We start from the raw sequence: 13,989 nt of genomic DNA, 5'->3' as shown, positions 1-13,989 counted from the left end.
ATTTTTTTTAGAAAAACAAGTGTAATGTGAAACTTGTTGGCAGATTAAAACTGTGTGCTGGACCGATAGTCAAACTCGGAATCTTTGCCTTTTCCGGGCAAGGGCTGTACCTACTGAGCTACCCAAGCACGAATCATGGCGTGTCTTCAGAGCTTCACTTCTGCCAGTACCTCGTCTCTTACCTTCCAAACTGCACGTAAGTTCTCTTGCAAGGTACTGACAGAAGTAAAGCTGTGGTGATGAGTCATGCTTGGGTAGCTCAGTCGGTAGAGCACTTGCCCAGGGAAGGCAAAGGTCTCAAGTTCGAATCTTGGTCTGGCACACAGTTTTAAATTGCCAGGAACCTTAATACCAGTGGACACACTGCTGCAAAGTGCGACACTTTTGCTCTGCGGAGCTCATGTGGAAAAGTAGAAATAACTTTCAGTGAAATAAAAATTAAGGGCATAAGCATTAGGAGTGAAAAAAGAGTTCCTCTGTTACGTACCGAGGAGAGGGCAGGGAGATGGAAACAGTACATTGAGAACATCTAAAAGGAGAAGGAACTATATGCTGACATGATAGAAGGGAAAATGGGTTTTGATTTGGAAGACATAAGGATTCAGTATTAGTCAAATTTGAGAGAGTTGTGGAAGACTTGCAATAAAATATGATAGATGGGATGGATAACATTCTTTTGGAATTTCGAAGATCAGTGGAGGAAAGTGGCAATCAAACAATTATTCAAGTTAGTTTGCAAAATCTAGGAGACTAGAGACATGACATTGGACTTTAGGAATCTCAAAGATGTCAAAGGTAGATAAATGTGAGAACTACCGCATAACCAGCTTGACAGCTCATGTGTAAATGTTGCTAACAAGAGTTATATACAAAAGAATGGAAAAGAATGTTTAGAAACTGGTAGATGACAATCAGTTTGGCTTCAGTAAAGGTAAAGGCACCAGAGAGGCAGTTTTGGCATATCGTTTGATAATGGAGACAATACTTGATGAAAATTAAGACACCTCCGTAGCATTTTTCAAGCTAGAAAAGATGTTCAACAACATAAAATGGTACAAAACTTTTGCAATTCTCAGAAAATAGGTATAACCCATAGTGAAAGACATGAAACATACAGTATGTACAAAGAACCAAGAGGGAACAATAAGAATGAAATACCAAGAGAGAAGTGCTCTGTACAGCAAAGCGAGAATTTTCAAAATTAAAGAAAAAGTCAGGATTGGGTTTAAAATTCAGAGTGAGAGGATATCAGTGATATGACTCACTGATGCCATTACTATTGTCAGTGAATGTGAGTAACAATTGCAGGACCTACTGAATAGAATAAACAGCCTAATGAACACAGAATATGAACTGAGAGTAAAAGAAAGAAATACAAAAGTAGCAGAAATAAGATTGGCGATAAACTTAACATCACAATTCAGGGCCATGTTGTAGGCGAAGTGAAGAAATTCTACCACGTTGGAAGCAAAATAATGCCTGATGGGTGAAGCAAGGAAGATTGAAGAACCAGACTAGTGTAGGGAAAGAGGGTATCCTTCCTAAAAGAATTCTACTATACTCTGACTAAAATAACTTTATGATTTACAAATGACAGTGGCGGGGTGCAATGTTGCAGGCGTGCAGCCAGCCACATTTCACAAGGTGTTGCATGTAATCTGTAAAACCAGCAACACCACACATTCATGGCACTCAAGAATGAACTACGGTTGCCTGACAGCTGGGGACTAATGACCCCAGTGTTAAGTCCCATAGTGCTTAGAGCTATTTGAACCATTTGAGCTAACAGCTGGACCCTACAACTTGCCTTGCTGAAATACCAGTCACAGAGTTATTTTTAATTGGAGTATAGTATCAAACTTATGCCTCAATTTGAGGAAGATGTTTGTAATGTAAATCTGGAGCTCAGCATTATAAGGTAATGAATCCTTGTAAATGGAAAAACCAGAAAAGAAAATAATTGGATGATTTGAAATGAAACTGTAAGAAATGAGGCAGGCCTCCACAAAATATGTGGAAAACACGGACTAGGTGGAGGGCAGGATGGAAAGTCACTATTAAGACTTTGGCAAATAACTAGAGAGAGCCATAGCAGGCAAAATCTGTAAGAGAAGACAGAGACTGAAATATAGCCAACAAATTGGGTTAAGTGCTACTCTGAGATGAAGAGACAAATATCAGCTGTATATTATTTGTTTTGTAACGTTTTAAATCATAAGAGTTAGTGCTTCAAGATTTGCATATAAATTTATGGTATGCAAACAATTTCTTTATGAGTGAATTGGAACTTTCATGGAAGTTTGTTGTCTGTTTATTTTCTTTATATGCTACTTTAAAAATGGCATGTATTTTACAGCTAAGAATGAGTAGGTGAAAATCTTCTATCCTGCTTCAGTCCATAGTCTGCAGTTTCTTTTTATCTTTTTTCTTGTGAGTTTTAGAGAGACTTTTCTGTCCTTTGCCATCTTTTTGTGTGTTTCCTTATTACTTATGTAGAATGCAGTAACTTCAGTTCCATAATAATTTTATCTTCAGGATAGTAAAACTTCTACACCACAGAAACGTGCTGCTAGTTCTCTTTCACTCTCTGGTTACATAAAGGGCAGCAGTGTTGCAGAGGATAAAAACAGTATGTATGTGACACTGAGTCCTTTACTTTCTTGTGTTTTCCTTTTAATAAAATCATGTTTACCTTGAATTAACAAAGATTTGTCTCATGTTATAGGCAATATCAGGACAGATGAAGATCAGTTAAGTAAAATTTCGACAAATCTGTGTTCCACTGAAGAAGACACTCCAATGAAAATATAAGTGGTCCGAAGTGGTGTGAAACAGTGCTTGAATTTTATAGTGTGCTGCTATTAATACTTGACCTTTTGTGAAGAACAGTTGTTGCAGCTATATATTCACTGGAAGCTGGTAGTGAACTGTGAATTGCAGTGTCTATTTATTTATTTTTTCTATAGCTCTTCACAGTTTAGAATGTGATAACCTGCAATTTGGACAGTGACATGTAAGAATTTTGTAAATTTTTGTACAGTAACCTTTATACTTATATTTGTACTATGTTAGTGATCAAACTCCTCGCAATAAATGTCTCAAGATGCTCTGGACATTGAGGTTCTGTTTTATTATATACACAAAATAGTTCAGTATTCTCAGGCAAAAGAATTACTCACAGGTGGGATACAATTTATTATGTCATGCCACACACTTTATACTGATCTGCAGAGTATGTACTTCACCAAGAACCAACTCTGCTGGCTGGGATGGGATACTCACCAAAATAATTTAAAAAGTTTACAGCATAATAGCTCATCCTCTCTCTCATAATAAACAAATCCTTTGAAGAAGGTTACTTCCCTGATCTCTTTAAATATGAGGAAGTAAAACCATTGTTTAAAAAAAGATTCAAAAGATTATATGCGAAATTATCACCCCATATCTATACTCCTTGTCCTATCAAAAGTATTTGAAAAAATGCTGCTTTACAGATACAAAGCTTCATTACACAGAATGATATCATTTCACATACCCAATTTGGCTTCCAACAAGGCAAAAACACAGTAGATGTGATAAATGAGTTTATCAAAAAAATTACTTCATCACTAGATAGGAAAGCTAAGGTCACAGGAATATTCTGTGATCTTATAAAAGCATTCAACTCTGTAAACCATGCCCTGATGCTTTTCAAACTCAACAGGTATGGAATAAGGGATGTTGCTTTGATATGGTTTGAATCAAATCTCTTGGAGAGGAAACAAAGGGTAGTAATCACATCAAATGGAGCAGATCACTTCTCCAAGTGGAAAGCTGTCACACAAGGTGTTCCTCAAGGCTCAATTCTTGGACCCATTTTATTGCTGTTCTTTGTAAATGATATGCCTCTCAGCCGGCCGTTGTGGCCGTGTGGTTCTAGGCGCTTCAGTCCGGAACCGCGCTGCTGCTACGGTCGCAGGTTCGAATCCTGCCTCGGGCATGGATGTGTGTGTTGTCCTTCTGTCCTTAGGTTAGTTAGGTTTAAGTAGTTCTAAGTCTGGGGGACTGATGACCTCAGATGTTAAGTCCCATAGTGCTCGGAGCCGTTTGAACCATTTGACTTGCCTCTCAATATAAATACTCATTTAACTTTGTTTGCAGATGATACTTCTGCCCTAATTGAAAATGAATATTCTGACAATACAGTGAAACCTCTATATAACATTTTTCAAGGGACCACAAATTCTGAACACTGTATAGAGGAAAACACTATAAAGAGGAAGGCTTCCAAATAATAATTATAGGGCATTACTGAAGATCAGGATGCCACTAATCAGCTTTGACAAATGGTGCCATAGATGACGTTTTAAATTTTCACAATATATGATATTCATTGCAAATGATCAATGTAGCAAGTGATTCTTTCTTTATTATTATTATTATTATTATTATTATTATTATTATTATTATTATTAAAACATGGGGCTCGGTAGGTGGATGGGTGAAAGTAAATGGATCAGTTTGTACAGTAAAAAGTTATAACAGATTCTTAAGATTGACATCATTCTCCAAAGATGTCAGGTGGTATCCCATTCTTCAGTTGACCCAATTATAGAATATGATCCAAATTTTGTTTATATTTACTGAGCATATTACTTAAAAACACAGTAAATGGGACAGATTAAAAAAAATTACTTCAATAATTAAATTATGAAATGGAACTTAAATCTGCACAAAACTCTAGGAACCTAAGCAATCTGAAAATAACATACTTTTTTTAAATATTCAAGCAGGCTTGCTTGTTTTCTGTTTCTCCTAGACTCTATGGCAATCATTTCTTGCTCCAAATGAGCAAGTTGAACTACTGTTCTGTCCTCAAGTCTATGGGCCATCATGTACCTCCTGAATGTTTCAAAGGCTTCAGCTGCCTTAGTATATGCGGGCACAGGATCTTCTTCCTTGTCACTGTCACTTTCACTATTACTCTCCAAGCTTCTCTCTGCAGTCAGCTCCTCAATACTTTGTACTCCTGTGGTTGCCACGTTGTCATCCACAGCCACAAAGTCCTCAAAAGTGACAGAATCACTGCCTATTAATTGGTGAAACTCTTGCAAATCACTTGCAACTTCTTCCACAGGAGCTGCCATCTCATTCTCACAGAATCCCGCTTTTTTGAAACAGTTTTTAATAGTTTCAGCACTTACTTCCCTCCACGAGTACATAATTAAATTTATTGCCTGTAAAATGTTCAGTTTCAGTTGTGATCTTTGCTGGCTTCCCGGTTTTCTTTGGTCCATCAAATTCAAGGCCTTTTTTTACAAGGGCTGTCCTATATTTAACCTTAAGGGCGTGTATTATGCCCACGTCCAAAGGTTGCAGACGGCTGGTGCAGTTGGGCGGCAGGAAAATTACTTTTAACATTTCTCAGAAAGGGTACGTCTGGTGGATGTGCCGCACATCTATACACAAACAGCAGCACTTTTCTTGCAGCACTCCCCATTTTGGCGTCAAATTCTCTTAGAAAACGTAAAAATATTTCACTCGTCATCCATGCCTTGGCATTGTTTGTATATTTGCACGAAAACGTGGAAATGTTTTTGAAGCACCTCGGATATTTTGGCTTCCCGATAACCAAAGGTTTCAGTTTTTCACTGCCATCAGCGTTTGTACACAACAAAACGGTAAGACGTTCCTTGCTCTTCTTACCGCCATGGTAATTTTCCCCACGAAAAGTAAATGACTTATCTGGCATTAAACTGAAAAACATGCCGGTTTCGTCAGCGTTATAAATGTCACGCAGTTTGTAGCCCTGTATCAGATTAGGGAGAGTCTGTATCCATTGAGCTACAGTTGGTTCGTCTACACTTTTACTTTCTCCACATTCCGATTTGTACACAACACCATGGCACTGTCGAAATTTATCAATCCATCCATTGGACGCCTTAAAATTATCCATTCCTAACTGAAGTGATATTTGAAGCGCCTTCTCCTTCAAAATAGTTCCGTTTATAGGAATGTTTGCAGCACGTGCTTGCTGAAACCAAGTTAATAAAACTTTCTCCATTTCGTCGTAAGTCGATTGTTTCAAACGCATACGTTTCAAATTTCCACAATTCTCAAACCCTTCCATTAGCAACGATCTGTTTTTCATAATAGTGTTGAGTGTTGAAGGGGCCAGTCCCAATTGCTTCGCTAGCTCCACGCTACTCACCCCAGGAGATGCCTCCACTTTTTTAATAATAGAAACCTTCTCTTCCAGAGAAATATTCTTCCGCTTTTCACTCATGTCCACTGATGAAAGCTTTAAAAAAAAAACGTTATATGGAAGACAAACTTACTAGGCACACGAACTGTTTGCTGCTCAGCTCACACAACACTCTACTAAGTACTAATACAAAGCATCGACTGAAATGGCGCCAAAAAGATCGCAAGCAGAATGTGCGTCACATGTCACATGACCGGGTTTTGCCGCTGACATGAAATACGCTGAGCGCGGGCTTTCCGAGCCAGTGCAAACTGTGAAACCACGTAGCGGAAAACGATGTGTCTATATCCAGTCACTTAAACGCTATAAAGAGGTAAATAATTGACCAGGATTCCAAAAATATGAGCGTTACATGGAGGAAACTGTAATATAGAGGAAACGCAGTAAAGAGGAAAGTTTAACATTGTTTATATGGGCCTTTTGTCGGGACCGAAAAAAACGGACGTAACATAGAAGAAAACATTATATGGAGGAACGTTATAAAGAGGTTTCACTGTATACCACAGAGTGTCATGAATGTGTTAAGTAATGTAGAAACATGGTTCAGTCAAAATGGCTTAAGGCTAAACATTTCAAAAACCCACATGATGAGTTTTAAAACCAAACATTCAAAAACTGAAGAAATCTGTGTCACTCACAACAATCAAAAAATGGAAGTACTTGGCTCAGTCAGCTTCCTGAGAATAAACTTAGACAGAACTCTGAGTTGGAATTCTCATATAGAATATCTAGCAAATAAATTAAACAGCCTTGCATTTTCAATGGAAATGGCCACTAGGAAAATAGCATATTATAGCTACTTTGAATTGGTTATTCGATATGGAATAATTTTTTGGGGAAACTCGGAAAATGTTACACAAATTTTAAAGTTGCAAAAAAGAGTCATTCGCAACGTGCTCTGCACAGCTGAGGGCATCATGTCATCCATTATTTAAAGACCTAAAAATATTAACTGTCCCCTCTTTATACATCTTTGAGGTGGTTCTTTTTCTATGCCGCAGAGCTGATCTATTAGAAAAAAAAATCATTTTGGATACTCATATGACAAGACATAAAGAGAACTCTATGCTTACCTGTCATCGCTTGAAACTTCATAACACAATAAAAGGGTGTGACATAATGAAGATAAATATTTAAAAAAACAAGTTACATGATTTTCTAATTGAACGATGCTACTACTCTGCGGAAAATTTCATGAAGGACGAAGTGCTACTTTCTCCTCTATCCACACTTGCCACCAATACATCCTTATTCTCCCCTTCACATATGGTGGTTGTTAGTTCTTAGTCTGTTACCTAAATGTGCAACCAATTACAAAGTACAAGAACCTAACAACAAAAACAATTACTCGTGTGTGTAACTGATTTGTCATGCGCAGGTACACATAAAGGAGATCTGATGTCTCAAGTTTTTGAGCTACAGATATTTTTGTAGGATGTAGGTTCTAGATGAGATTTACACATCCACACCAAGACTGAAACATTAAACTGTGTTTTGTGTGCCAAAAGCAGGAACATGATCAGAGGCTGCAAGAAGGCAGCACAGAAACATTGACCAAAGTTTTCTGTGCCCCAAGTATTATAAAATTAATTTTTCTTTTTCTCTCCTTATAACAGACCTCAAAATAGATTGCTGAGGGTGTAATCCATAAAAGACAGTAATCCACACACTTCAGAAGATTCAGGCTGTTCTAAAGAATATAACATGCCACAGCGCAGACAAAGTTATCTGAAACAGAGTGGCACAGACCGTGGAACAGTGGTTATCGGCCTACTGATCGTACGTTGTGACACACAATCAATACTGGCACTGCTTAGTGACTGCTGCCTTCACTAAGTTACACGTGCAGGACACGGTTGGGTCTTAAGCAGCAAAACTCACTAATCTAAAATTATACATTTCTCGGCTGTTATCGCTTACAGCCACTTCATGTTTTGCACACTATAGCCAAGGCTAGGGGTTTTGTTATTCATCAGATTAATTAAACAGCAAGAGGAAAACACAAGACTGAAGTGCAACGACTGATTGTACCAATGATGGCTGCTGCTGTTGAAAAGACCCACAACTTTAGCAAGGAAACAAAGTACTACACAACTAACTCCATTGTTGCCCATAGTGCTACATCAAATATTTATAAATGTGCTGCTACATCAGAAGTTAACATTTGTCTGTGTTTATGCAGACATGTATGTATTTTCAAAATTAAATGTAATGTTCACATACATTTTTACATTTTTTGAAAATGTTGATATTTTTTTTAGTTTTGGTAATTAGGATCTTTTGATTTTGGTTTCCATAACTTCTCATCAACAATTTATATGGTTTTTACTTCAGTTACAGAACTACATTATCATGGACTTATGTGGAAGAATCTATCAAATCTTTGTTTGATAAAAATATTGAAATTTATGTTGAAAAGTGTTATGATCAGTTTTCAAATTTAAAAAAGAAATTATGGCCACTTATGATGGAAATCCAGCCAAGCCAGAAGAAATGATGCAATTACATTGAGTCATCTAGTAGCGAAAAACAGTTTGGTGAATTAATTAAAATTGTGTATTTTTTTCTTTGAAGTGCAACCTATAATGCATGTGTTGAGAGGTGATTGTTCTTAATACAACCACAGTGGACAAAGGAGAGAAACAGACTGACAGTTGAATGGTAAAATTTTATTTTTATCAACAAAAGGAACTTTTAAACAAGATTCAGTCCACTGAAAAATACACAAGGGATATGGAATCTAAAGTAAAGTAGGTTGGAAAATTAAGCAAATACAGAATATTAACCTTTGGAAATATAAACACTGATATAAGGCTTAAGATATCAAAACAGCTTTATCAACAGAATATGTTAAGACAGCATTAACAACAATCCACCAATGCAGTCATCCTGTCTTGAAGTCATCACCAATGTTGAAGAAGGTCTGTATTAATTAGGTTTGTTGAATACTTACTTTCTTTCAGACAATGAAGGTATATGGTTAAATTTAAAAATTAATAACCCTCTATCTGACTGCCTCAAAGCAAAGCATATGACGCTACTGTATGATCAAAATATTGACAACTACAGGATGCAGTTGCAGATGATTAGATGGTATGACACCCTGCTTGAAAGTGAGACTGTTGAGGATGCATTTGCAGTTTTCATAAATGTGCTCCCAGACATTTTTAAGACCTGTTGCCCAAAGATTCTGAAAAGAAATACAACAACAGCCCGAAAACAGGAGTGTACATCCAAGTGGTTCACACCCAGTCTGCAGAGACTTTGAATATTAGTTATGATTTACTATCGTAAATAGAAAAATTATCATGCAAACAAAGCTAGTTGCATAGATTAAAAGAGTAAATATAGATCAGAAATCAGGTTAGCAAAGTGTAATGCAAATGACAATTACTTTAAAGAACTTGCAATATTGTTAGAAGGGAAACAGGGCAACCGAGTGCACAGGAAGACTGTATTTCTATCAAACTTGATGAAAAGTTTAACAAAAAGTTAGAAGTAGAAAATACTTTAATAATCATTTTTAAGTGTTGTAGAGGAAATGTGATCCAGTTGTTCATTAGGAAATGCAAGGCTGTCAACAGAAGAGGCAATACCTATGCAATTTGATTACACTGAAATTCATTATATTAAAATTAGAAACAATAAATTCACTCAAAAGTAAAAGCTCACATGGAATTGATGGTGTTACCAACACAGTACTAAAAGCTTGTTCTCAGCAGATAAGTAGGACTGTTAGCCACATATGTAGTAGCTCACTGAAACATTGCATTTTTCTGGATAGACAAACATGCTATTGTTAAACCTTTGCATAAAAAAGGAGGTGGGTCTGATGCTAGTAACTACTGTCCAGTCTTATTTCTGACAGCTCTATCCCCCCCCCCCCCCTCCACCACCACCACCCCCTGCAGATTCATCCGTTAGTTTAGACATGAGGTTTTCCTGCCTGTCGTAAGAGGTGGCTAAAAGAAGTATCTTTTTCAGCCTTCAGTATTATGGTCCCGTTTAGGGTTTGACCTCCTCACTTTCCAAATTTTTCAGAAGTGTATGTATTTTGGGAAGGACACCTTACATGTTGCATCAAATATCTGCTGTGCACGTAGACCTTCTTTACCTATTATTGTCATGGCCCTGCGACTCCACCCGTAATCCAGCAATTTGGGCGAGGACACCTTATGGGATGCATAATCTACATCTGGTGTCTGCTGTCCTCTTTCTCCCCCATGACAATACTGGATTTCTTTGCTGCCAATATCCAGCAAGGTAGCCAGAGTGTCGTGGACAGGCTGTCATGTACCCACTTGCTTGTACCTCCCTGACAACACAAGTATCGCACTAACGATGCCTGAGATGCAAACTCCCCACATATGCCAAGGAGTAGATGCCCATCTACTTTGGGCATCAGGACTCCTGCCTTTGCTGAGGCTAGGTGGTGCCCATGGGGAGAGGCCCTGGTTGAACTGCGTCACACCAGGGCAGATGACCTGCAGTCAAATGGATCAAGCCATCTGTAGGTGGTGACCGTATGGCCCCAGCAGTCTCTAACAAGGGAAATGTAGACTTCAGTGCCAAGAGATATGACCCCAAATCGTTCCTTTCCCTAGCTATGCCATGGGAAGAATGTAGGGCTACAGAAACAAGAGAGGCATATTTTTCTTGGTACTTTGTTTGCAGCAGGACTCCTTTCTGGGTAGAAAGCCTCTATTTTTCACAGAAAACCTAAAGGATAAGTTTGGAAGTGGTGGCACTGTACAAAATGCAAAGTACGTCAGTCCTGATTGAGACAGCATCCTCAGCCCAGTCATGGGCATTGCTCGCCTGTGACACGCTGGCTGATATTCACATTTTGATCGCTCTCCATAAAAGCCTAAATATGGTCCAGGAGATTTTTTTTCATCGAGATCTTCTGTTTCAGTCTGACGACGAGCTCCATGCCAATTTACGAGGGTGAGTCAAATGAAAACCTTAAATATTTTTTTAAAATATTATTTATTGTGCAGAAGCGATACAAAGCTGTATCACTTTTCAACATAATCTCCCCCATGCTCAATGCAAGTCCTCCAGCGCTTACAAAGTGCATAAATTCCTTTAGAAACAAATTCTTTTGGTAGTCCACGCAACCACTAATACACCGCATGGCGTACCTCTTCATCAGAACTGAACTTCTTTCCTCCCATTGCGTCTTTGAGTGGTCCAAACGTATGGAAATCGCTTGGGGCAAGGTTTGGTGAGTATGGTGGATGAGGAAGACACTCGAAATGCAGGTCTGTGATTGTTGCAGCTGTTGTACGGGCAGTGTGGGGCCTTGCATTGTCATGTCGCAAAAAGACACTTGCTGACAGCAATCCACATCGCTTTGATTTAATTGCAGGCTGCAGATGATTTATTAGGAGATCTGTGTATGATGCAGTAGTCCATCTAGGCATGCAATGCTCCAGAATGACGCGCTTTTCGTCCCAAAAGAGAGTCAGCATAACCTTCCCTGCTGATGGTTCTGTTCGAAACTTCTTTGGTTTTGCTGATGAGGAATGGCGCAATTCCTTGCTCACCCTCTCCATTTCCCATTGGTGGAAGTGAACTCAGGTTTCGTCCCCAGTAACGATTCTTGCAAGAAAGCCATCACCTTCTAGTTCAAAGCACCGAAGAAGTTCTTCACAAGCATCAACACGTCGTTCTCTCATTTCAAGAGTCAGCTACCACGGCACCCATCTTGCGGACACTTTGTGAAACTGGAGCACATCATGCACAATGTGGTGTGCTGACCCTTGACTAATCTGTAAACATGCTGCAATGTCATTCAGTGTTGCTCAACGGTTTTCCTTCACTATGGCTTCAACTGCTGCAATGTTCTGTGGAGTTACAACTCGTTGTGCCTTACCTGGACAAGGAGCATCTTCCACTGAAGTCACACCATTTGCGAACTTCCTACTCCATTCATAGACTTGCTGCTGTAAAAAACATGCATCGCCATACTGAACCTTCATTCGTTGATGAATTTCAATAGGTTTCACACCTTCGCTACGCTAAAACCGAATAACCGAACGCTGTTCTTCCACGGTGCAAGTTGCAAGTGCGGCAGCCATCTTTATACTGATACTGCGACGGTATGTGTGCATCTGCACTATGCTGCCACCTACAGGACATTGTGCACGCTGTTTGTAGCACGCTTACTAACTTACAGGATAACGGCTCGAAATTTTGATTTGTTATTACAAATTTAAGGTTTCCATTTGACTCACCCTCGTAGAACGATGGGGTGTTCACTTTGTCTGGCACATATATAGGGGACCTAAAGATAATAGCATTGCTACCAGTTTCTTCATATTCACTTTTGAGGATGATTTGATACCTGAAAAGGTCAAGTTGATGATACACCGACGTGACATAAAACCTTACATCTCTCCCCCTATGCAGCGCTTCAAGTTCTCGAAATTCAGGCACATGTCTTACTGGTGCAATTCCAGCGCCACATGTAGAGACTGTGGACATCCATTGAACCCGAATACTCCATGTGCCTCTCCTCCCACCTGTGTCAACTATGGAGAACACCACTCACCCTGGTCACTGGAGTGCACGGTACTGCAAAAAGAGAGGAAAATTATGGATTACTAGTCCCTGGACTGGCTGACTTACCGAGAGGCTAAACAGAAATATGAAAGGTTGAGCTCCATTAGCCTGACATCTTCCTATGCTGCAGCTACAATGGTATCACCCTTGCTGGCAATGGTAGTCCCCTCATCTCTGCCTCATACAGTGTTCCCTCTGGGCCACCCATCTACTGGAACCCCCACTTGGTGTTTGGAGGTAGTTGTTCTTTTATCGCTCCAAAGCTTCTACGTTAGGAGCACTGCCCGCCTCCTGCCCAAATGCCTGGGACATTGGTCCCCTCCCTCTAGGCAGAGCAGCACAGCCTCCTTCAGCTCCTATTGCATAGAAGAGGTCCCTTGGGACTCTATCTTCCAAGATCTCCCCCTGTGGAAAAGCAGACGCCAGCCAGTGGCTGAAGGACCCACAAGCTGCTGATTGAAGGGCTTCACGGTCTTCCTCTGTCCTGAAGCTACTTCAGAGATGCCCTCCCAGCAAGCCCCTTAAGAGAAGTGAGAGGGCAATTAGACAAAAAAGGAGACTGTTAAGAAATGAGATACTCTGGTGGCCCACAACCCACTTATCTGAGTTAGGACAACTCTCTAAGCATTACACCTGCTTTTTGCAGTGCCCTTCCGGAAACCTGGTTTCCATATATGCAGACCCCTGCCCTTCGTGGCAATCAGGGGTATTGCAAAAATCTGAATGACTGTTACACAATGTATGGTGGAATATATATCCCTTCTATTCCAGTCTCGTATTGTTCATGGAAAGAAGCATTGTCGATATGCTTCTGTGTGGGCTCTAATCTCTTTGATTTTATCCTCGTGGTCTCTTCGCGAGATATACGTAGGAAGGAGCAATATACTGCTTGACTCTTCAGTGAAGGTATGTTCTCGAAACTTTAACAAAAGCCTGTACCGAGCTACTGAGCGTCTCTACTGCAGAGTCTTCCACTGAAGTTTATCTATCATCTCCATAACGCTTTCGCGATTACTAAATGATCCTATAACGAAGCGCACTGCTCTCCGTTGTATCTTCTCTATCTCTTCTATCGACCCTATCTGATACGGAACCCCCACTGCTGAGCAGTATTCAAGCAGTGGGCGAGCAAGTGTACTGTAACCTACTTCCTTTGTATATAGCGAACCCGTGCACCC

General features: G+C 39.6%; 2 protein-coding genes across 8 annotated transcripts in view; one reads left to right on the top strand and one right to left on the bottom strand.

Moving 5' to 3' along the window:
• The window catches only part of LOC126297463 (neuropathy target esterase sws), a 216,467-nt gene extending 213,354 nt beyond the window's left edge, over nt 1-3,113 (top strand). For 2 of the 7 annotated variants that reach the window (XM_049988336.1, XM_049988335.1), the window contains exons 27-28: nt 2,536-2,629; nt 2,726-3,113. In XM_049988336.1, coding sequence (XP_049844293.1) covers nt 2,536-2,629; nt 2,726-2,811 — 180 coding nt within the window. In that variant the 3' untranslated portion in view covers nt 2,812-3,113. Of the gene's footprint in view, nt 1-2,535; nt 2,634-2,725 lie in introns of those variants that run through there. The other 5 variants (XM_049988337.1, XM_049988338.1, XM_049988340.1 and 2 more) reach the window with 3 other exon arrangements.
• Nucleotides 3,114-4,727: 1,614 nt separating this feature from the next.
• Nucleotides 4,728-5,201, bottom strand: LOC126298186 (tigger transposable element-derived protein 4-like). The gene has a single exon (XM_049989494.1). The coding sequence runs from the start codon at nt 5,199-5,201 to the stop codon at nt 4,728-4,730; it is 474 nt and encodes a 157-aa protein (XP_049845451.1).
• Between the last annotated feature and the right edge of the window lie 8,788 nt (nt 5,202-13,989).

Source organism: Schistocerca gregaria, chromosome X, assembly GCF_023897955.1.
Source record: "Schistocerca gregaria isolate iqSchGreg1 chromosome X, iqSchGreg1.2, whole genome shotgun sequence".
Taxonomy (NCBI): domain Eukaryota; kingdom Metazoa; phylum Arthropoda; class Insecta; order Orthoptera; family Acrididae; genus Schistocerca; species Schistocerca gregaria.
The sequence above is the reverse complement of the archived record's forward strand: the minus strand, read 5'-3'. Positions and strand labels throughout refer to the sequence as shown.

Coding starts and splice junctions, on each gene's coding strand:
- LOC126298186 (XM_049989494.1), bottom strand. CDS start 5,201: ATGTACTCGTGGAGGGAAGTAAGTGCTGAAACTATTAAAAACTGTTTC.